The sequence below is a fragment of the Narcine bancroftii genome, chromosome 5 (genome assembly GCF_036971445.1).
Source record: "Narcine bancroftii isolate sNarBan1 chromosome 5, sNarBan1.hap1, whole genome shotgun sequence".
NCBI lineage: Eukaryota > Metazoa > Chordata > Chondrichthyes > Torpediniformes > Narcinidae > Narcine > Narcine bancroftii.
The window spans coordinates 217,249,084-217,269,981 of record NC_091473.1 but is presented as its reverse complement, the minus strand read 5'-3'; the positions used below and the strand labels follow the sequence as shown (position 1 = coordinate 217,269,981).

Below are 20,898 nucleotides of genomic sequence, written 5' to 3'. Positions count from 1 at the left end.
CCTCCTGTTGGAGCTTTGCGCAGAACAGCGGCTTGTCATTACAAACACCCTTTTTCAGTAGAGGGACAGCCTGAAGACTACCTGGATGCATCCCCAATCCAAACAGTGGCACCTCCTGGACTACATCCTGGTGCGAGAAAGAGACAAATGAGATGTGCTCCACACCAGGGTCATTCCCAGCGCGGAATGCCACACAGACCACCGGCTGGTTCGCTGCAAGCTCAACCTTCACTTCAAGCCAAAGTCCAGGAACAGTAAAGCCCCCAGAAAGAGGTTCAGTGTTGGAAATCTGCAGTCAGATGAAGTGAGAGGAAACTTCCAGGCAAACCTCAAAGCAAAGCTCGAGGATGCAATCCGCCTCACGGACTCGTCCCCTGAAACCCTCTGGGATCAGCTGAAGACTACCATACTGCAATCCACTGAAGAGGTACTGGGCTTCTCCTCCAGGAAAAACAAGGACTGGTTCGACAATAACAGCCAGGAATTCCAGGAGCTGCTGGCAAAGAAGCGAGCTGCCCACCAGGCTCACCTTACAAAGCCGTCCTGGCCAGAGAAGAAACAAGCCTTCCGTCGCGCATGCAGCCATCTTCAGCGCAAACTCCGGGAGATCCAAAATGAGTGGTGGACTAGCCTCGCCAAGCGAATTCAGCTCAGCGCGGACATTGGCGACTGCTGCGCAGCTCAGATGGCAATGTCCTCCTCAGCGACAAGATCTCCATCCTCAACCGATGGTCAGAACACTTCCAATCTCTTTTCAGTGCCAACCGCTCAGTCCAAGAATCCGCCCTGCTCCAGCTCCCTCAACAGCCCTTAAGGCTAGAGGTGGATGAGGTTCTGACACAGGAAGAGACATACAAGGCAAATGAACAACTGAAAAGTGGCAAAGCAGCAGGAATGGATGGAAACCCCCAGAAGTCTGGAAGGCTGGCGGAAAAACTCTGCATGTCAAACTGCATGAGTTTTTCAAGCTTTGTTGGGACCAAGGAAAACTGCCTCAGGACCTACGTGATGCCATCATCATCACCCTGTACAAAAACAAAGGCGAGAAATCAGACTGCTCAAACTACAGGGGAATCACGCTGCTCTCCATTGCAGGCAAAATCTTCGCTAGGATTCTCCTAAATAGATTAATACCTAGTGTCGCTGAGAATATTCTCCCAGAATCACAATGCGGCTTTCGCGCAAACAGAGGAACTACTGACATGGTCTTTGCCCTCAGACAGCTCCAAGAAAAGTGCAGAGAACAAAACAAAGGACTCTACATCACCTTTGTTGACCTCACCAAAGCCTTCGACACCGTGAGCAGGAAAGGGCTTTGGCAAATACTAGAGCGCATTGGATGCCCCCCAAAGTTCCTCAACATGGTTATCCAACTGCACGAAAACCAACAAGGTCGGGTCAGATACAGCAATGAGCTCGCTGAACCCTTCTCCATTAACAATGGCGTGAAGCAAGGCTGCGTTCTCGCTCCAACCCTCTTCTCAATCTTCTTCAGCATGATGCTGAACCAAGCCATGAAAGACCTCAACAATGAAGACGCTGTTTACATCCGGTACCACACGGATGGCAGTCTCTTCAATCTGAGGCGCCTGCAAGCTCACACCAAGACACAAGAGAAACTTGTCCGTGAACTACTCTTTGCAGACGATGCCGCTTTAGTTGCCCATTCAGAGCCAGCTCTTCAGCGCTTGACATCCTGTTTTGCGGAAACTGCCAAAATGTTTGGCCTGGAAGTCAGCCTGAAGAAAACTGAGGTCCTCCATCAGCCAGCTCCCCACCATGACTACCAGCCCCCCCACATCTCCATCGGGCACACAAAACTCAAAACGGTCAACCAGTTTACCTATCTCGGCTGCACCATTTCATCAGATGCAAGGATTGACAACGAGATAGACAACAGACTCGCCAAGGCAAATAGAGCCTTTGGAAGACTACACAAAAGAGTCTGGAAAAACAACCAACTGAAAAACCTCACAAAGATAAGCGTGTACAGAGTCGTTGTCATACCCACACTCCTGTTCGGCTCCGAATCATGGGTCCTCTACCGGCATCACCTACGGCTCCTAGAACGCTTCCACCAGCGTTATCTCCGCTCCATCCTCAACATTCATTGGAGCGACTTCATCCCTAACATCGAAGTACTCGAGATGGCAGAGGCCGACAGCATCGAGTCCACGCTGCTGAAGATCCAGCTGCGCTGGGTGGGTCACGTCTCCAGAATGGAGGACCATCGCCTTCCCAAGATCGTGTTATATGGCGAGCTCTCCACTGGCCACCGTGACAGAGGTGCACCAAAGAAGAGGTACAAGGACTGCCTAAAGAAATCTCTTGGTGCCTGCCACATTGACCACCGCCAGTGGGCTGATATCGGCTCAAACCGTGCATCTTGGCGCCTCACAGTTCGGCAGGCAGCAACCTCCTTTGAAGAAGACCGCAGAGCCCACCTCACTGACAAAAGACAAAGGAGGAAAAACCCAACACCCAATCCCAACCAACCAATTTTCCCCTGCAACCGCTGCAACCGTGTCTGCCTGTCCCGCATCGGACTTGTCAGCCACAAACGAGCCTGCAGCTGACGTGGACATTTACCCCCTCCATAAATCTTCGTCCGCGAGCCAAGCCAAAGAAAATAAATAGCAGGGCTGTGGGAAATACAAAGTCAATGCCACAGACAGTTAACTCAGCCTAATTTGCCTGTTCTGACATGGAGAAAATTAGTTACCTTAAGCTGGAGAATACACTGTCAAGGACAGAAGGGCGCCACATGTCCAGGTGGAAGATAAGGTGCAGTTTCTCAAGGTTGCACTGGGCCTTGGTGTAACTGCACAGGACTGACACGGAGTGGGATAAGAAATTAAAGTGATAGTTAACAGGTAGCTAAGGGTCATTCCTGTGGAGTGGACAGGAGGAAGTGGTGTGCTGTACATCCAAAACACAATGCAAAAATGCAACAACTCTTAAACCAAGGGAAAGACAGGGCTGAGGTCAAGGGAAATACTTATTTAGTACAAGGAAAAGTACACATCCAGTAGAGTGGAAAAGCTGGAAAAGGATTCAATTAAATAACTAAAATGTAATCTGGAAGGAACATGAAATCAGTAGAAAGTATAGCTGGGGTAGAATGTGGGTCCCTTAGAGATGGGTGCACTTGTGCCAGGACGGAGACATGATTGGTTGCCTTTCTCTGCAGGGAACTGGGATCCAGTGAGATAAGGGCACCTAATAGTTCAGAACCTCAGATTAAACCATGAATCCAATTAATGCATTAACAGATTCCAAGTGTTGGATAGACAATGTCTGCTCCTTTGTTTGGCTGCTGGGAGAAGGTTCAGGGCCACAAATGTCAGCTCAAGTGAGTACCTCCACTGCTGAACACCAGACCAAGTAAAAGGCAAAAGGATGAGCTCGGCACACTGGGCCTGAGGAAAACCGGGATTTAAATGCACTGCATGTCCCAACTCTTCCTCGGAATCACTCACCCTTCCTTCTCCTTCCGGTGAGCTGCTTCCTCCTGGAGGATCTCCAGCTGATCCCGAGCCTCCTGCAGCTCTCGTTGGATCCCCTCCAGCCTCGTCTCCAGCCCCTGATTGATCAGTTTGAGCTCCTGGTTCTTGATGCTGGTCTCTTCCTGTTCACTGCGCAGGGACACAAGCTCCTCCTGTAACTGGAGGGAGGAACACATAGAGGGGTCGGGTCAATCAGCAGTCGAAAGTAAATATCCCTCTCATTTTTTTTCTCTCTTCCTTTCATTCAATTTCCCTTTACCTCACACTTTCCCTTCACTCCCAATGGTAGCAGAGTGAAGAGGGCACGGCTGGGTGGTGGTGGTGTCCTTGAGGATAGAGGCCTTTACTCTTTCCCCCCCAAAACCGATTTTTGGGATCACCGGCATAGACTTGATAGACTTCAAATTCCTGGGTGCCAACATCTCTGAGGATCTGTCCTGGAACCTCCATGTTGATGTAATCACCAAGAAGGCTCACCAGCGGTTATACTTTGTGAGGTGTCTGAGGAGATTCGGTATGTCACCGAAAACTCTTGAAAGTTTCTACAAGTGTGCTGTGGAGAGCATTCTGGCTGGTTGCATCACTGCCTGGTAAGGAGGGGCCAACTCTCAGGACAAGAATGAACTCCAGAGGGTTGTTAGCTCAGCCTGCGACATCACAGGCACCAGACTTCACTCCATCAAGCAGATCTACAAGAGATGGTGTCTCCGCCTCTATCCTCAAGGACGTCACCACCACCCAGGCCGTGCCCTCTTCACTCTGCTACCATTGGGAGAAAAAAGGTACAGGAGCCTAAAGATGAGCACTCAGCGACACAAGGACAGCTCCTTCCCCGCTGCCATCAGATTCCTGAATAAGATACTGCCTTACATTACGTGCAGTATTATTGATATTTTTTATAATAATGTCATAAGATCGTTATAATATGAATGTTTGATCTACGACGCTGCTGTAAACACTGACTTTCATGACTTGTTCATGGCAATAAATTCTGATTCTGATATCACCCTTTTTTTCTTCAGTCTCAACAAAGCGTCCAAACTGAGGCATTGATCTTTTGGATGCCCCACGGTTAAGATGGCTTACAACAGGGCTAGAGTTTTAAGGCGCTTGGGAGTAAGTACAGAGGGGATGTAAGAGGTAAATTTTTCACACAGAGAATGGTGGGTGCTGCCAACAACAGTGGTGGAGGCAGGTACATAGGATCTTTTTAGACACTATTAGATAGTTTCATGGATCTGACAACAATGAAAGGTTATGCAATAGGGACATTTTAGACACTTGTTAGAGTAAGTTATTGGGTCAGCGCAATAATGTGGGCTAAAGGGCATGAACTTTACTGTCAATTTCTACGTTCTAAACCTGAAACGTTGACAGACCATTTCTTTCCGTAGCTCCCTCCATGGTTGAGTCAAGATTCAGGCATCTATAGTTTTTGTGCCTTTTGTTTTGTTTTACTCTCCCCATTCTCATTCCATTGCATGTGATTAAGGCCTCTGTCTGAGCCCAGGAATGAGAGGTGGATCCCCCTGCTCACATCACCCAGAGTTGGAGGTGAATCCACTTGTCTAGCCCTGCTGCGTCCGATCGTTGTTACCTGTTGGATGGCTTCAGGGCAAAGCACTTCTTCGCCTCTTGGAGACCGATCCCACACTCTGCAACAGAAATAAAGCATCAGGCGCACAGGAAGAGCTGCGGGAAAAGTGACAGGATTATTTCTGGCAGAGTTTGTTGCATTTTGGGAACTCCCCCCACTCCACTCCGACCTGCTCTCACTATTTTCATCTTTATCTTACCGACTCCTGTTCTCACTTCATCCTCACCCTCTCCCCGGTCTCCTCCGAAACCTGGCTCTCCATCTATCCCACCCTCATCTGTACCGGACCTTATTAGCTCTTTGCCCCCACTCCACTCCAAACAGTTTTTAGGCTCCTCTCTCCCTCTTCTCACCTTTGTCTGAATAAAGTTCAAGTTTGCGTTTATTTATTAACATACTGTACAACCAGACAAAAATAATTATGTATAAATATTTCAGATTAGTTCACCTATTTCATTTCTATGAGACACAGGATGACAGGATGACATTCATCTGCCTCTCTGTCTGCAGGAAGAAGCTATTTCCCAGCCTGGCAGTGCTGAATTTGATGCTCCTATATCTTGTTCCTGGTGGTAGTACGTCAAAGATCTTATGTGATAGATGGCAGGTGTTCTCGATAATTCTCTAAGCCCTATTTAAGCAATGCTCTTGGTGAGTGTCATTTATAGAGGAAAGGGAAAACCCAGTGATAGGGTTTCAACCTAAAATTTCTTCTATGCTTCTCCCCAGCCTCCCACTCAATGTCCCCCCCCACCCCACCTTATTGCATCTGCTCAAATGCCACTCCTCGATTTGGCCCAAAACTTCATCACCCCAAAGTTGCACCTCACCTCCAACAAACCTCCGGGATTGGAGATAAACTTTAGAACATAGCTTACAGCGACCACACCCCAGATCCAAGGTCACCCAAACCTCAGCAATGGAGCGACGGTGTGCAATTGATTCATGCACTTGCGCGTATTCGGAGGCCAAATCCAGAGATATCAACTCGTTCACTGAAGCACTGGTGAGAATGGGCCCTACACTCAGAAGCCCTCTGCAGCCCCTGCTGCTCATGTATTATAGCAAGACCCTGGATAATGTAGACCACTGCCCATATCCCGGGAGCCAACTTTTGGGAAAGGCCAGACATTAATAATGACATTTATTTACACCTTCAGTGCAACACCCTTTGGTTAATTGGAAAATTGAGATTCGAAGATCAAGATATCAGACCTGTTGCAAAACGTATCATCTACTGGGCAGCAGTGATGTGTGACCACCTAGAAGCTCCTGAGATCAGGAGCTTGCATCTCAAACACTGGATAAATATGGCAAACACTGTCTCCATAAGTTTTACAAATTCACTGACAGGGTGAGTGGATCAAAGTCAGTGTGCCCTTCCATGTTCAAGATGATCTTGACCGAATGTTACTTGTCTCTTTACAACACTATATGGATGAACAGCTTTGGGTGATTTACATCCTGAAAGCTCACCTCAGATTACAGTGAAAAATAGATACAAGCAATTTGCAACAAAACTGTGAATAATTTAGTGCTCTGGCACTGAAGAAAAATAGGATCTTGTGCCCAATTTTAGAGGCGAAGGTGAACTTTGCTTTTCCTGGATGGAAATAGGATACCAGTGAGAGCCTAAGGAAAACTCAGAGGTCAGAATTTTTGGATTAAACAATGTATCCAGTGAATGGATGAACAGGTTCCAAGTGAAGGATTGCCAACTTCTGTTCCAATGGGAGAAGATTCAGGACCACAAACTTGAGCTCAGGTGGAGCCTCTGCTCCATTTATTGAACGCCAGACAGGGTGGAAGGCAAAGCTGTGCATAATACATCCAGCAATCCTGAGGGGGTGGGGGCAGGGGACCTGGGAGCACCAGAACTTGAAGGCTATGTAACCATGCAATCACAAAAGGTGACCCTTCCCGTCCTGGGAGTTTCTTACCCTTTCTCCTCTCGATGAGCCGATTGCTCCTGGAGGATCTCCAGCCAATCACGAGCCTTCTGCAGTTCCAGCTGAGACTGCTTCAATTGTGTCGTTAGCTCCTGATTGGTCAGTTTGACCTCCTGGTTCATGGTGCTGGTCTCCTGTTGTTCACTGTGCAAAGAGGTGAGCTCTGCCTGCAACTGGGAGGATCAAATGGAAGAACTGGGTCCAATCAAGTGAAAAATAAATCGGCTCAAAGTCCATGTAAAGCCAGCTGCCCTTTCACAATAACTTCCTTCATCTCCCTCTCCATTAACTCTGATTCCTCTCTCTCTCTCCACCACTCACTCACTCTATCTGTCCTGCTCTTTCTTCACTGCCACCCTCTATCTATCTGTCCCACTTTATTGTCCTCCCAATCCTGCTTTCTCTCTTCATTCTGCTCCCACTTCCTATGAAGGAAACTAGTTCCCAGCCTGTATTCTAAACCCAGAGGGAGTACATGAGCCCTGTGGTTACTGTGCAGATCGGGATGCCCAACTATAGGAGGGAGGTCAGTGAGTTGGAAGAGGTGCAAAGTAGATTCATCTGGATGTCGGAGGGACGGGATGACAGTCAGATAGGCTGCCTCTATACTCCCTGGAGCATAGTTTCTGAGGGGTGACTTGTAGAGGTTTATGATGTCAGGAAGGACCGAGATAAAGTGAATGTTCACCGTTTTTTTTCCTCTGCAAGCTAGACAATTCTGGAAATGAGAGCCACAAGTTTAATGTGAGTGGAGAGAAATTTGAGAAAAATGTGGCGAGCAATATTTTCACCCAGAAAGCGGTCCGTGTGTGGATCAAGCTGCCAGAGGAAGCTGTTAGAGTGGGGACAAAACACATTTGGACAAATTTATGGAGAGGAAATTTTGAGAAGGATATGGACCAATCGCCAGAAGCTGGGACTTGTCTAGAGTGCCAACTTGGTCAGAACGGATGAGGTCCATGCTGTGTGCCCATGTGACTGTATGACCCTGACCACACACCAAAGCTCAAGCCCAGGCAGACACGGACTGTCACCTGACTCCCTGCTGTGCCTGTCCCTTGTTACCTGCTGCGCAGCTTCATCAGCCAGTGCCCGCTCAATGCCCAGTGATCGGCTCTGCTGTCTGTAGGATGATGAAATGAGAGCAATCATGATGCGAGAAGTGTCAGTGATGACGTTAATTATCAGATGCCATCACGCCCTGGACCTTCAATCCAAAATCCAGGAAGAAGACCCTGATCTTGTTCCTCAAGGATTCTCGGGGGTTTGAAAACATTTGTAACCACATCAGTGTGGTGTCTGACTTGTCCACTTACTCTGTCCAGTGGTGTATATTGTATCGGGTCTCAACACAGAGTTAATACATGGTGCTGGGAGTGTAATCAGTGTATTCAGAGTGTAGGCAGTGGGAGCAGACAGTATTGGGGGTGGTGTATGTGGTGAGGCAGTGAAGCGAGCTTGAGTAGACAGAGTTCCAGCACTATGTGCAGGCTGTTCGAAGACAAGCAAGGGATGACTGTTCAGAATGAATGGCACGCACACAATATTCAGTGAGTTTGCAGTATAAAAGAATGAGTAGATCCAGTTGCATTGGGACTGGTACACACATGACACAGCATTCCATATGGGAGTTGCATTTCCTGCAGACAAAATGTATGCACAGTGTGAAAGGTTTATTAAAGAAAATGTAAAGTGCGCGGAATAAAATAGAAAAGTCTGCAGGCACCATGAATGAAGTGAAGACATAATGCTGGAGAAACTCAGCATGTCAAACAGTGTACTTATATAATAAAGATAAAAATACATAAACAATGTTTCAGGCTTGATCCCTTCATCAAAGTATTAGCAAAATGTAGACCGGCGCCTGAGCAAAATGGGGAGGGGGGCGTGGGGGGATGGGGCAGGGGAGAGAATGGGTGGATAAGGGAAGGAGGGTATACCTACAAGCAGGGTGAGCGTAGATAGCTCTGTGAATGGAGAGGGAACAGGCAGACAGCTGGAGGAAAGAAGACAGAGGGAATGGGAAGGGAGGGAGAATAGGGAGTAGGCAAGCATATACCAGAGTAGTTGATGTTAAATGTGCACTGTGTCATGGGTATGTGCATGGTTCACAGTGGGTGAGAGGTTCACCATGTGCAAGGTGTTAGCAAGGAAAATGCAATGTGTGTGTGTGTGTGGGGAGATCCTCACCCTTCCTCGTGGAGGATCTGCAGTTGATCCCGAGCCTCCTGCAGCTCCCGTTGGATCCCCTCCAGCCTCATCTCCAGCTTCTGATTAGTCAGTTTGAGCCCTTGGTTCTTGGTGATAGTCTCCTCCTGTTCACTGCGCAGAGACATGAGCTCCACCTGCAACTGGACACAGAGGCGTCAAGTCCAAACAGCAGTCAAAAACAAAACCTCTCTGTCTACTGGCAGCCAGCTGCCCAATAATACCCTTGGTTTCCATCTTCATCTCTTCTGCTCTCCCTCACTCAATCACCCACTTATTCACTTGCTCAATCTTTTGATCTGCCTGATGTTTTTTCTCTATCACTCTCTATCTATCTATCCTACTTTCCACATCTCATGCCCATTCCTGCTTCTCTTTGTCCAACTCCTTCTCTCTTAGTTAGATCAACACACAAGCCTGTTGTCTGAGTCCAGAAGGGATATGAGCCCTCACTGCTCTTTGCTCCTGTGCTCACTGTCCAGATCTGGTCACACAGCTATTGGAAGGGGGTCATTTGGTTGCAATGGGTGTACCTGGATGTTGTCAGGAAGGACAGGGATAAAGTGAATGCTCACAGATAATTCTGCAGACTAGTCAATTCTGGGAATAGGATTAAGGTGAGAGGGGAGAGAATTAAGAAGGACCTGAACAGCAATATTTTCACCCAAAGGCTGGAATGTGTCTGGATCAAGCTGCTAGATAAGGCTGTTAAAGTGGGTATAAAGGATATTTGGAGTGATTTATGAACAGGAAAGTCTGGAAATGTTAGTGGTTAGCACAATGCCTTTCCAGCGCCAGCAATCAGGACCGAATCCCACGCTGTCCGTCAGGAGTTTGTACGCTCTCCCTGTAGGGGCTCCGGATTCCTCCACCATTTAAAACATACTGGGGATGAAGGTTAATGGGGTGCAAATTGGGTGGTATGATCTCATGGGACGAAATCACGTTAGCATGCTGAATGCCTAAATTTAAATTTAAAATTTAAATGCCAGCAAGTGAGACTTGCCCAGAATGGCAACTGGAACAGCACAGAGAAGTTGGGTCGAAGGGCCTGTTCCATGCTGTGTGACCCTGTGACTTGAATCAAAGCTCAAGGCCAGGCAGACAAAGGCCGTGGCCCAACTCCCTCTTTCTCCAGCCACGTCAACCCTCATTACCTGCTGAGCAGCTTCATCGGCCAGTGCCCGCTCAATGACCAGCGACTGATTCCGCTCTCTGTAATGAGACCGCAGGATGATTAGTAGAGAGCATTCAGATTTCAGATTTATTATCAGATTGCATACATGACATCATATACAACCCTGGGATTCTTTTTCCTGTGGGCGCGGCAGAATTATCACTTATTGGTAGTACAAAAAAATCTGTACTCAACATACTTATGTAAACAAATAAAGAAAGTAAACAAAGTGGCTGCACAATACAGAGAGAAAAGGTAAGAGTCCTTAAATGAGTCCCTGATTGAGTTTGTTGTTGAGGAGTCTGAGGGTGGAGAGGGAGCAGCTGTTCCTGAACCTGGTGATGCGAGTCCTGTGGCACCGATACCTCTTTCCTGATGGTAGCAGTGAAAACAATGCATGTGCTGGGTGTTGTGGATCCTTGATGATTGCTGCTGCTCTCCAAAGCAGCTTCCCTAAAGATGTTCTCAATGATGGGGAGGATTTTGCCTGTGATGTCCTCAGCTGCGTCCATTACATTTTGCAGGGCTTTACGCTCAGGGATATTGATGTCCCCATACCAGTCCCTGATACAACATGGGTTGTTGATGTCATTATTTGCCAGATATCCTCGTGTGTGTGTGTGTGTGTGGATGTGTGGGTGTGAGTGTGTAGGTGTGAGTGTGTGAGTTTGTTTATGTATGTTTGTGTAGATAAGAGTGTGTATGGGTTTGTTCATGTATATGTGTGGGTGTGTGTGTTGGTGTGAGTGGGTGTGACTTTGTATGTATGGGTGTTTGGATGTGTAAGTGTTGTGTGGGTGTGAGTGTATGATTTTGTGTGTGTTTGGGATTGTGAGTGTGTGCACGCATGTGTGCGTCTGTGTGTGTGTGTGTGTGGGGGGGGTGAGTTTGTGTGTGTGTGTGTGTGTGTGTGTGTGTGTGTGTGTGTGGGGGGGGGTGAGTTTGTGTGTGTGTGTGTGTGTGTGTGTGTGTGTGTGTGTGTGTGTGTGTGTGCGTGCATATGTGTGTGCATGCGCATGCACAAGTGTGCAGTGTACATTATTTGTGAAGTGATGTGCGTAGAGACCCTCACCCTTCTTTCTCCTCCTGCTCTGCTGCTTCCTCCTGGAGGATCTTCAGCTGATCCCAAGCCTCCTGCAGTTCCCATTGGATCTCCTCCAGCCTCGTCTCCAGTGCCTGATTGGTCAGTTTGAGCTTTTGGTTCTCGGTATTGGTCTCTTCCTGTTCACTGCGCAGGGACATGAGTTCTGCCTGCAACTGGACACAGAAGAGTCAGTTCCAAACAGCAGTCAAAATTAAAACCTCTCAAAATCTACACAAAGCCAGCAGCTCAATAACACCCTCAGCTTCCAACGTTGTCTCTTTTGTTCTCTCTCACTCATTCATTCATGCTATTTATCTCTCTTGCTCTTTTTCTCTGTCACCTTCTATCTATCCATCCAACTTTCCCCAATGCACTCTCAGTCTGGCTTTTTCTCTTTATTCTGTTCCCTTTCTCTATGGGTGAGACCACCTCCCAGCCTGTTGTCTGAGCCCAGAGTGGGAACATTAGCTGTCACTGTTTCTGTGGCCTCTGTACTGATCTGGTTGTCCAGCTATAGGACGGAGGTCAGTAAGTTGCAAGTGGTGCAGAGAGGAATCCCCTGGTTGTTGTTGGGACTGAAAGACTTGAATTTAGATGAGCTGGGTTTATATTCCCTGAAGCATAGCTTACTGAGGTGTGACCTTTTCAAGGTTCACAATATCAGGAAGGACAGGGTTAAAAGTGAATGCTCAGTTATTTCTGCAGGCTAAACAAGGAAAACAGGTTCAAGTTAGAGGACAGAGATTTAAGAAGGACCTGAACAGCAATATTTACACCTAGAGGGTGCTCCATGTCTGGATCGAGCTGCCAGAGTAAACTGTTAAACTGTGCATAAAATACATTGGACAGATTTATGAACATGAAAGTTTGGGAAGGTCATGGACTAAATGCCAGCAAGTGAGACTCGCCTAGAAGGTCAACTTGGACATGTTGAGAGGAAGGGCCTGTTCCATACTGTGTGAATCCATAACTCTATGACTCTAGCCACACACTAAAGTTCAAGCCCAGGCAGGCACGGGCTGTGGCCAGACTCCCTGTTTCCCCAGCCCTGCTTGTCCCTTGTTACCTGCTGAGCAACTTCATCAGCCTGTGCCCGCTTGATGTCCAGCAATCGACTCTGCGCCCTGTAATGAGACCGCAGGAAAATGAGGAGAGAGCATTTGTGATGGACGAAGGGTGAATGATGGCATTAATTGTCAGATGTCCTCACTCCCTAGAACTTAAATCCAAATCCCAGACAGAGTCCCTGTTCTTGTTCCTCAAGGACTCTCAGGGTTTGAAAACATCAGTTACTGTATCAGTGTGGTGTCTGACTTGTCAACCACTTTGTCCAGTGGTGCATAGTGTATCGGGGATGTACACAGGGTTAATGCATTATGTTGGGAGTGTACACAGTGTAGTCAGGGTTTTAACAGTGTTGACAGTGTGAGCAGACAGTGTGGGGTGGTGAGACATGTGGTAGGGCAGTGAGGGAGGCTTGTAGACACCTTAAGCAGGCTGCTCTAAAGCAAACATGAGGTGAGGGTTGAGAATGATTGGCGCGTGCACAATGAACAGATTCACATACATTGGTCCTTCTATATGCAGGAGACAGCATAACACATGGGGAATATGTGTCTTCGAATTATTATGCACTATATGTTCAGTGTATTTTGTGCGTAAGGTTTATTAAAGAGGATATAAAGGGTGCAGTGTCTTAGTGGGTATATTCAGGGTTCACAGTGTGTGGGATATTCACAAAGTGCAGGATGTTACCAGGCAAAGTGAACACAGTGTGTGGTCATGGTCGGTACAATACATTATTTGTGCCCAATCTACAGTGATTGATCTTGTGTACAGTGTGCTCCATGTGTGCACAGTACATGTTCATTTTGTGTGTGTGGGCACACAGTGTGTGTGTGGGCACACAGTGTGTGTGTGTGTGTGTGTGTGTGTGTGTGTGCGCGCGCGCGCACGCATTCCATGTGTGTCGTGCCATGTCTGTAGGGACCCTCACCCTTCTTTTTCCTCCTTTTGAGCTGCTTCCTCCTGCAGGATCTCCAGCCGACCCCGAGCCTCCTGCAGCTCCCATTGGATCCCCTCCAGCTTTGTCTCCAGCTCCTGATTGGTCAGTTTGAGCCCCTTATTCTCGGTGCTCATCTCCTCCTGTTTACTGCGCAGGGACACAAGCTCCGCCTGTAACTGAAGGGAGGTGCATATAGAGGGGTCGGGTCCAATCACCAGTCAAAAATAAAAATTGCTCTAAGTCTATTCAAAGCCAGCTATCCAATAACACCCTAGGTTTCCATCTTTGTCTCTTTTGCTCTCTCACACTCATTCACTCCTTCACACATTGGCGCTTTCTATTTATCTGCCTTGGTCTTTTTCTCTCACCCTTTACCTATCTATCCTACATTCCCCGTCACACTCCCAGTCCAGCTTTCTCTTTATACTACTCCCTCTCTCTGTGCTTGAGACCGGCTCCCAGGCGATTGTCTGAGCCCAGAGTGGTAACATTAGCCATCACTGTTTCTGTGGCCTCTGTACTGATCTGGTCGCCCAGCTATAGGTCAGAGGTCAGTTAGTTGCAAGGGGTGCAGAGAGGATTCAGCTGCATGCTGCTGGGACTGGAGGACTTGAGTTATAGATTGAATTTAGGTAGGCTGAATCAATACTCCCTGCAGCACAACTTACTGAGTGATGATTCAACAGAGGTTTATGATATCAGGAACAACAGGGATAAAGTGAATGTGCGCTGTTTTGTCTCCAGGCAAGTCAATTCTGGAGATGAAAAAATAGGTTTAAAACGAGAGAGGAGAGAATGGAACCTGGAAAGACAATATTTTCACCTCGAGGGTGGTCCATGTCTGAACAGAGCTGTCAGAGGAAACTCTAAAATATAGCATAGAACACTACACCACAATACAGTCCCTTCGGCCCTCGATGTTGTGACAACCCATGTATTCCTTAAAAAAGAAAGTACAAATTCTCCCTACCCTGTAAACCTCTATTTTTCTTCCATCCATGTGTGTGTCTAAGAGTCTCTTAAATGCCCCTAATGTTTCAAGCTCCACCACCATCCCTGGCAAGGCATTCCAGGCACCCACAACTTCCCGATGTCTCCCATAAACCTCCCTCTCTTCACTTTGTACACATGTCCTCTGGTGTTTGCTATTCATGCCCTGGGAAGCAGTTGCTGGCTGTCCACTCTATCTATCCCTCATAATCTTGTAGACTTCTATTAAGTCTCCTACGATCCAAAAAGAAAAGTCCCAGTTCTGCTAATCTTGCCTCATAAAACTTATTTTCCAATACAGGCAACATCCTGGTAAATTTCCTCTGCACCTTCTCCATAGCTTCCACATCCTTCCTATGAGGAGACCAGCACTGAACACAATACTCTAAGTGTGGTCTCACCAGACATTGCAACATGATCTCTCAACTCTTGAACTCAATCCCTCTATTAATGAATCCCAGCATCCTATAGGCCTTCTTAACTATCCTATCAACCTATGTGGCAACCTTGAAGGATGTATGAAGGTTCCTCTGTTCATTCACACTCTAACCCTGTCCTCAGTCTTCTGGTTTGTCCTTGCAAAATGCATCACCTCACACTTATCTGGATTGAACGCCATCTGCCACTTCTCTGCACAACTCTGCATCCTGTCTACATCCTTTGACAACCTTCAGCTCCATCGACAACTCCTCCAAACTTTGTATCATCTGTAAACTTACTGACCCATCCTTCCACCTCTTCATCCAGGTCATTTATAAAAATCACAAACAGCAGGGGTCCCAGAACAGATCCTTGCGGTAATCCACTTGTCACTGACCTCCAAGCAGAATACTCTCTTTCCACTACTACTCTCTGCTTTCTTCCTGCATGCCAATTTTTTATCCACGCAGCCAAGGTTCCATGAATCCCATGCCTCATGACCTTCTGAACGAGTCTCTCAAGAGAACAAAATCCATATTAACCACATCTTCAGTCTTACTCTCATCAATTTCTTTTGTTACCACCTCAAAAAACTCATTTAGGCTTGTGAGACATGATCTTCCCTTCACAAAGCCATGCTGACTATCCTTGAGTAGACTGGACTTCTCCAAATGCTCATAGATCCTATCCTTAAGAATCCTCTACAATAGTTTACACACCACTGACGTAAGCTTCATCAGCCTAGAATTCCCAGGATTCTCCCTATTACCTTTTTTTAAACAAAGCGAACTACATTTGCCATTCTCTAATCCTCTGGCACCTCTCTTGCAACCAAAGAGGATTCAAAGATCATATCTATTGCTCCATCTATCTCTTCTCTCACTTCCCACAGCAGCCTGGGGTATATCGCCTTCGGCCCCGGGATCACACCAATCTTGATGTTTTTAATCTCGATATTGACCAGCACACAGGCCTGTTCTATTCTGACCTCACCCTGATCAAGGTCCTTTTGTGAATTCTTTTTTGAAGCGAAGTATTCATTTAGGATTTCCCCAATCTCCTCCGCCTCCAGGTACATGTTGCCTCCTTTATCCTTTAGCAGCCCCACCTTCATTCTCATCATCCTTCTATTCTTCTCATATGCATAGAATGCCTTGGGGTTCTCCTTAATCCTACTTGCCAAGGCCTTCTCATTCACCCTTCAAGCTCACCTAAGCCCTTTCTTAAGCTCCTTCCAGGTTACCATACACTTCTCATGAGCCCTTCCTGTTTCCTGCTTCCTATATCGAATGTCTGCTTCCTTCTTCCTCTTGATCAGCTGCCTCACCTGCTTCGTCAACCACTCTTCCCTTTTCCTTGTCCCAGTGGGACAAATCTATCCTGAACCCAGCACAAATGGTCCCTAAACTTCCTCCACATTAGTTCTGTGCTTTCACTCTTGGACATCTATTTCAAATTTACTCTCGCTAATTCCTGCCTCATCCCATTGTAATTAGCCCTTCGCCAATTAAACGCTTTCCTGCTTTTGTCTGCTTGTATCCTTATCCAGAGCTGTGCTAAAGCTCAGGGAGTTGTGGTCACTCTCACCAAAATGCTCCCCCACCGAGAGGCCCGCCACCTGATCAGGTTCATAACCCAGAATTAGATCTGGTACGGCCTTCCCTCTCTTTGGCTGGTCCACGTACTGTGTCAGGAATCCTTGTGGTCTCTTTAATGGGTGCATCTCTTCCATTTAGCTTTTCCAAGAGCAATAGGAATATATCTAATCCAATACTCAAACATGCATTGCAAATCGAGATCCAATTTTGGAAATTTTTTAATTTAAAAATCTTTGTCTTGTCTTGTGCTATCTCTCATTATTTCTTCAACCGTCAATAATTGATCAATCTTTCTCTATATAGAAAATCAGAGGTATTGTTTCTTTTGCAAATATTTGCCCCACTGAGATAAGGAAAAGATGGAAGGAAAAGGGAACCATGGCTGACGAAGCAGGTCAGACAACAAGTCAAGAGGAAGAAGGAAACGTACGTTAGTTATAGGAAGCAGGAAACAGGAATGGGTCATGAGAAGTATATGGTCGCCAGGAAGGAGCTTACAAAAAGACTTAGAAGAGCTTGTCAATGAATTTAAGGAAGGTTGTTTTATGTCTTTTGAACTTTCCAATTTCTCATTTTTTTAGATATTTACAGATTAGAAATTTCTTAAAACCATAACACTGAATGTTCCATTTATATATCCACCAGATATTGTTGGTATTAGTTTTTAATTGACTCCCTCTCAGAAAGGGTTCATTGGAACTATTTATGACAGCTGAGTGGCTTATCCTGAGAGTTACATATATTTTGTAGTTTTGTAGTTTTCAACCAAAAAGCAAAGGTAATACAATATCTCATCTGAAAGAGTAAATCTTTGGTTTGGCTTCGCGGACGAAGATTTATGGAGGGGGTAAAAAGTCCACGTCAGCTGCAGGCTCGTTTGTGGCTGACAAGTCCGATGCGGGACAGGCAGACACGATTGCAGCGGTTGCAAGGGAAAATTGGTTGGTTGGGGTTGGGTGTTGGGTTTTTCCTCCTTTGCCTTTTGTCAGTGAGGTGGGCTCTGCGGTCTTCTTCAAAGGAGGTTGCTGCCCGCCAAACTGTGAGGTGCCAAGATGCACGGTTTGAGGCGTTATCAGCCCACTGGCGGTGGTCAATGTGGCAGGCACCAAGAGATTTCTTTAGGCAGTCCTTGTACCTTTTCTTTGGTGCACCTCTGTCACGGTGGCCAGTGGAGAGCTCGCCATATAACACGATCTTGGGAAGGCGATGGTCCTCCATTCTGGAGACGTGACCCATCCAGCGCAGCTGGATCTTCAGCAGCGTGGACTCGATGCTGTCGACCTCTGCCATCTCGAGTACTTTGACGTTAGGGGTGTAAGCGCTCCAATGGATGTTGAGGATGGAGCGGAGACAACGCTGGTGGAAGCGTTCTAGGAGCCGTAGGTGGTGCCGGTAGAGGACCCATGATTCGGAGCCGAACAGGAGTGTGGGTATGACAACGGCTCTGTATACGCTTATCTTTGTGAGGTTTTTCAGTTGGTTGTTTTTCCAGACTCTTTTGTGTAGTCTTCCAAAGGCGCTATTTGCCTTGGCGAGTCTGTTGTCTATCTCATTGTCGATCCTTGCATCTGATGAAATGGTGCAGCCGAGATAGGTAAACTGGTTGACCGTTTTGAGTTTTGTGTGCCCGATGGAGATGTGGGGGGGCTGGTAATCATGGAGGGGAGCTGGCTGATGGAGGACCTCAGTTTTCTTCAGGCTGACTTCCAGGCCAAACATTTTGGCAGTTTCCGCAAAGCAGGACGTCAAGCGCTGAAGAGCTGGCTCTGAATGGGCAACTAAAGCGGCATCATCTGCAAAGAGTAGTTCACGGACAAGTTTCTCTTGTGTCTTGGTGTGAGCTTGCAGGCGCCTCAGATTGAAGAGACTGCCATCCGTGCGGTACCGGATGTAAACAGCATCTTCATTGTTGGGGTCTTTCATGGCTTGGTTCAGCATCATGCTGAAGAAGATTGAAAAGAGGGTTGGTGCGAGAACACAGCCTTGCTTCACGCCATTGTTAATGGAGAAGGGTTCAGAGAGCTCATTTCTGTATCTGACCCGACCTTGTTGGTTTTCGTGCAGTTGGATAATCATGTTGAGGAACTTTGGGGGACATCCGATGCGCTCTAGTATTTGCCAAAGCCCTTTCCTGCTCACGGTGTCGAAGGCTTTGGTGAGGTCAACAAAGGTGATGTAGAGTCCTTTGTTTTGTTCTCTGCATTTTTCTTGGAGCTGTCTGAGGGCAAAGACCATGTCAGTGGTTCCTCTGTTTGCGCGAAAGCCGCACTGTGATTCTGGGAGAATATTCTCGGCAACACTAGGTATTATTCTATTTAGTAGAATCCTAGCGAAGATTTTGCCTGCAATGGAGAGCAACGTGATTCCCCTGTAGTTTGAGCAGTCTGATTTCTCGCCTTTGTTTTTGTACAGGGTGATGATGGTGGCATCACGAAGATCCTGAGGCAGTTTACCTTGGTCCCAACAAAGCTTGAAAAACTCATGCAGTTTGGCATGCAGAGTTTTGCCGCCAGCCTTCCAGACTTCTGCTTTGCCACTTTTCAGTTGTTCGATTGCCTTATATGTCTCATCCAGGGTGGGAACCTCATCCAGCTCTAGCCTTAGGGGCTGTTGAGGGAGCTGGAGCAGGGCGGAATCTTGGACTGAGCGGTTGGCACTGAAAAGAGATTGGAAGTGTTCTGACCATCGGTTGAGGATGGAGATCTTGTCGCTGAGGAGGACTTTGCCGTCTGAGCTGCGCAGCGGGCTTTGGACTTGGGGTGAGGGGCCGTACACAGTCTTTAGAGCCTTGTAGAAACCCCTGAAGTCGCCAATGTCCGCGCTGAGCTGGGTTCGTTTGGCGAGGCTAGTCCACCACTCATTTTGGATCTCCCGGAGTTTGCGCTGAAGATGGCTGCATGCGCGATGGAAGGCTTGTTTCTTCTCTGGACAGGACGGCTTTGTAAGGTGAGCCTGGTGGGCAGCTCGCTTCTTTGCCAGCAGCTCCTGGATTTCCTGGCTGTTTTCGTCAAACCAGTCCTTGTTTTTCCTGGAGGAGAAGCCCAGTACCTCTTCAGTGGATTGCAGTATGGTAGTCTTCAACTGATCCCAGAGGGTTTCAGGGGACGGGTCCGTGAGGCGGGTTGCAACGTCGAGCTTTGCTTTGAGGTTTGCCTGGAAGTTTCCTCTCGCTTTGTCTGACTGCAGGTTTCCAACATTGAACCTCTTTCTGGGGGCTTTATTGTTCCTGGGCTTTGGCTTGAAGTGAAGGTTGAGCTTGCAGCGAACCAGCCGGTGGTCAGTGTGGCATTCCGCGCTAGGCATGACCCTGGTGTGGAGCACATCTTGTTTGTCACTTTCTCGCACCAGGATGTAGTCCAGGAGGTGCCAGTGTTTGGATCGGGGATGCATCCAGGTGGTCTTAAGGCTGTCCCTCTGCTGAAAAAGGGTGTTTGTAATGACAAGTCGCTGTTCTGCGCAGAGCTCCAACAGGAGGCGCCCATTGTCGTTGCACTTGCCGACGCCATGCTTGCCCAGGATTCCTGGCCAGGTTTCTGAGTCTTTGCCGACACGAGCGTTGAAGTCGCCCAGGATGACAACCTTGTCGGCTGTAGGGGTACGTTGGATGAGGTTGCGCAGGTCGGTGTAGAACTTGTTCTTTTCTGCTGGTTCCGCCTGGAGGGTTGGAGCATAGACACTGATGAGGGTGATGTGACGCTTGTTTTGAAGTGGGAGTCGCATGGACATGATTCGGTCCGAGAGGCCTGTCGGAAGGTTTTCAAGTTTGGAGGCAATGAAGCTCTTGACCATGAAGCCTACACCAGATAGGCATCGTTCATCCGAAGGCTTGCCAGACCAGTAGAGTGTGTAGCCCGCGCCGCGTTCTTGGAGGCTGCCTACATCTGCCAGGCGACTTCACTGAGAGCGGCTATGTCGATGTCAAGTCTGAGGAGTTCATGTGCAATGAGGGCAGACCGACGTTCAGGTCGGTGGCTGTCAGCCTTGTCTAGCATGGTTCTGATGTTCCAGCATGCTAGCTTGAGTTTGTGAGCATCTTTTGAGGGGGAGGACGTGGAGGGGGAGGACGTGGAGGGGGAGGACGTGGAGGGGGAGGACGTGGAGGGGGAGGACGTGGACTTGTCCTTGGGCCTGCGCAAAGGAGCTTTTAGGTGGAGTGCAGTGCGCGCAGTACTGGCCCCACCCTTTACACCCATGGTTCGTGTGCCGTGGCCAAGCAAGCTGGGACGTGGCAGCGAGGTCCTTGGGTCGTAGGTTTTATATCGGAGTGGCCTTCTCCTATGCAGGTTTCTTACCCGGGCTGGAGGGGCCTGCCTCCCCTCCTAGGTCGGTCCATACTGGACATCACATCAAATTACAAACATTTA

At 47.8% G+C, this 20,898-nt stretch overlaps 1 protein-coding gene across 4 annotated transcripts in view; it reads right to left on the bottom strand.

The window, feature by feature from the left end:
- LOC138764854 (uncharacterized) overlaps positions 1 to 20,898 on the bottom strand; it is a 100,518-nt gene that overhangs the window by 44,870 nt on the left and 34,750 nt on the right. For 2 of the 4 annotated variants that reach the window (XM_069941208.1, XM_069941209.1), the window contains exons 18-26: positions 13,518 to 13,702; positions 12,588 to 12,645; positions 11,510 to 11,694; positions 10,418 to 10,475; positions 9,243 to 9,403; positions 8,118 to 8,175; positions 7,044 to 7,225; positions 5,104 to 5,161; positions 3,480 to 3,664 (exon numbers count right to left, since the gene is read on the bottom strand). In XM_069941208.1, coding sequence (XP_069797309.1) covers positions 3,480 to 3,664; positions 5,104 to 5,161; positions 7,044 to 7,225; positions 8,118 to 8,175; positions 9,243 to 9,403; positions 10,418 to 10,475; positions 11,510 to 11,694; positions 12,588 to 12,645; positions 13,518 to 13,702 — 1,130 coding nt within the window. The remainder of the gene's footprint in view (positions 1 to 3,479; positions 3,665 to 5,103; positions 5,162 to 7,043; positions 7,226 to 8,117; positions 8,176 to 9,242; positions 9,404 to 10,417; positions 10,476 to 11,509; positions 11,695 to 12,587; positions 12,646 to 13,517; positions 13,703 to 20,898) is intronic. The other 2 variants (XM_069941211.1, XM_069941210.1) reach the window with 2 other exon arrangements.